The sequence below is a fragment of the Morone saxatilis genome, unplaced genomic scaffold, assembly GCF_004916995.1.
Source record: "Morone saxatilis isolate NCDOM2014 unplaced genomic scaffold, NCSU_SB_2.0 Contig2, whole genome shotgun sequence".
Lineage (NCBI taxonomy): Eukaryota > Metazoa > Chordata > Actinopteri > Moronidae > Morone > Morone saxatilis.
The window spans coordinates 26585039-26587456 of record NW_023339762.1 but is presented as its reverse complement, the minus strand read 5'-3'; the positions used below and the strand labels follow the sequence as shown (position 1 = coordinate 26587456).

Below are 2418 nucleotides of genomic sequence, written 5' to 3'. Positions count from 1 at the left end.
ATGCAATGCCAAAAGTGAAAACCAGCGAAGAAATGGCTAGAGTTGCCAAGTTCCCCTTTAAAGGGTTAAAATTACATTTTTAATTTTAACAACAGTAGATATTTAGTAGATGACTGTAAATTTCATCCATTCATCCCAAATCTTTAAAATTGTGGGAAATAATATCACTTTATAATTGAGATGAATCAGAAATGATCAAGAAATCAATAACAAATCCCACAAAAACAATTATAGTGAAATGTTTTCATTATTCTCCTTTGTTCCTCTTCCTTTTCCTCTTCTTCCTCAGACGCGTGTGATATTGTTGAACTGGTGTGCCTGGTTCCTGCGCATGCGCCGTCCTGGCGAGGCAAAGGTCCGTCTGGCGTGCCACAACGCCGCCAAGCGTCGGCGTGGCAGCCTGTCCAGCCTGGAGCTCAGCGTCAGTCAGGGGTCTCTGCGACATCCGCAGGTAACCAACGGCAACCTCCTGTACGTCGGCTTCCGGGGCATGGAGGGGCTGCACTACGCCTCCACTACCGAACCCGAGCTCCTCTGCTCACGGCTGGTGGGAGGCAGCGTGGGCGGGGAGGAGGACGTGCTGAGAGCGGGTGTTGGAGCCGGAGGAAGAGGAGGAGGAGCAGTCGGGGGCTCGACCCTGGAGGCAGAGCTGAACCAGATCCTGGAGGAGGTGAGATACATCGCCAGGCGTTTTCGGGGCCAAGACGAGGAGGAGACGGTCTGCAACGAGTGGAAGTTTGCTGCAGCGGTGATCGACCGGTTGTGTCTGGTTGCATTCTCGCTCTTCACCATCCTGTGCACCATCGGTATCCTCATGTCGGCTCCCAACTTTGTGGAGGCCATTTCTAAAGATTTCTTCAGCTGAGGAGGAGGAGAGCCTCGGCTGACAGCTGATGCCAGCTGTCTTTGTTTTTATTAATGTCAACAAATCAAATGTATAGGCCCAAACCAACAATTTCTCAGTACTTCCTGTCTGAGGCTCTCACCTCCAAGCCCATTGGTTCCTACTGAGATATAAAGTTCAATTATCATATAGTTTAAGGCTCACTTACAAAGGATTTCAACCATGACTCATTTTAACAATGAAAATAAATGTCCCAATGCTCAGTATTCTCCATATTTATTCCAGAAATATTGAGGAAAATAGCTCAATCGTTGCTTGTCTGGCTGTTTCCTCCTGTTGGAAAAGCAAATGTTAAATGAATACTTATGCTCATTCACTTTCTTGATGAGAAGATTAAGGCAAGAAGCAATTAGCTTAGTTTAGCAACCATTACTATCAATAGAGCCATTTGTGGCCATAGAAATGTGTATCATAAATCCCACTGAAGAAACCAGGGCGATGCTAACTTCAGAGTTGGACTACAAAAAGACATCATGCTGCTGAATCTTATAGAGGCATCAGACTCTTTAAAAAAAAAAAAGTGGTGTGTTGACACCATTAATCTCTTTAAAAGGTCCAATGTGTAATGTTTAGGAGGATCTGTTGTCAGAAATGGCATATAATATTCATAGGTATGTTTTCATTATAGTCTATTTGCCAGCCAATAGAGTCCCATTGTAAACCTGGAAATATTGAATACCCCAAAGTTTGTGTAAGTATGTGTCCCCAGCGTTTAGAAACTGACAGATGCTAACTTGCATATGTTGGGCAATTAGCATAATTAGAATTAATAATCAGCTATATGGACAATATTTGTGCATGCTTGGCTGATTTGGACAATATGGGAGTGATTTGGGAGGTTATTGAGGATGCTGAATCTATTTCTGACATTCAAACATCAAAGTATAAAGATTAAGTAGGAAATGACCATATTTTAACTCCTGGTGGGCTAATTTTAATACATTTTCGAGTTGCTTTTGAGGTTGTTTATTTGAATAATACATAACCGTAGCAGCAAAGACACAGGTCAGTGACAACAAAACACCAGCAGCAGAGCTGAAGAAATATTACGTTGAACAGTCAGTGACAAAGAGTTTTCTTTATTCTCAAATGCATTCAGCGTCTATTGTCCTAATCAGCCAACCAGTTAATGGAATATTGTCCATATAGGTGATCTATTAATGCTATTAATGCTAATTTCCCGACATATGTAAGTTATCATCTGGTAGTTTCTAAATGCAAACTGTACATTTCTAAGATAAAACTTTGTGGGACTCAACATTTCTGGGTTCACGTTGCTGGCAAGTCGACTATTAGTTTTTAATCAGCTGAAAATAAGAATCGTGTTTTCGTTACTTTAGGATGTTTTTATCTACAGAGGGAGCGGGTCCTCTTCTGGGTCTGAGTCCACCATGTTTCTACAGTAGCCCAGAAGGGACTGAGGCTGCTCAATTAATCAAAATTTGATCATGATTACATTTTTTGGGCCAAACGATCTCAAAACTAATAAAATTGGGGGGAAACGATTTTTTTTT

The 2418-nt window shown here is 41.9% G+C and overlaps 1 protein-coding gene across 1 annotated transcript; it reads left to right on the top strand.

Moving 5' to 3' along the window:
* Positions 1-288: 288 nt before the first annotated feature.
* Positions 289-1107, top strand: LOC118329952 (neuronal acetylcholine receptor subunit alpha-7-like; the record flags this gene model as incomplete). Its single annotated transcript, XM_035664304.1, is given in 1 exon segment — positions 289-1107. A coding segment is annotated over 1 exon segment (577 nt), but the record flags the coding sequence as incomplete, so codon positions are not given.
* Between the last annotated feature and the right edge of the window lie 1311 nt (positions 1108-2418).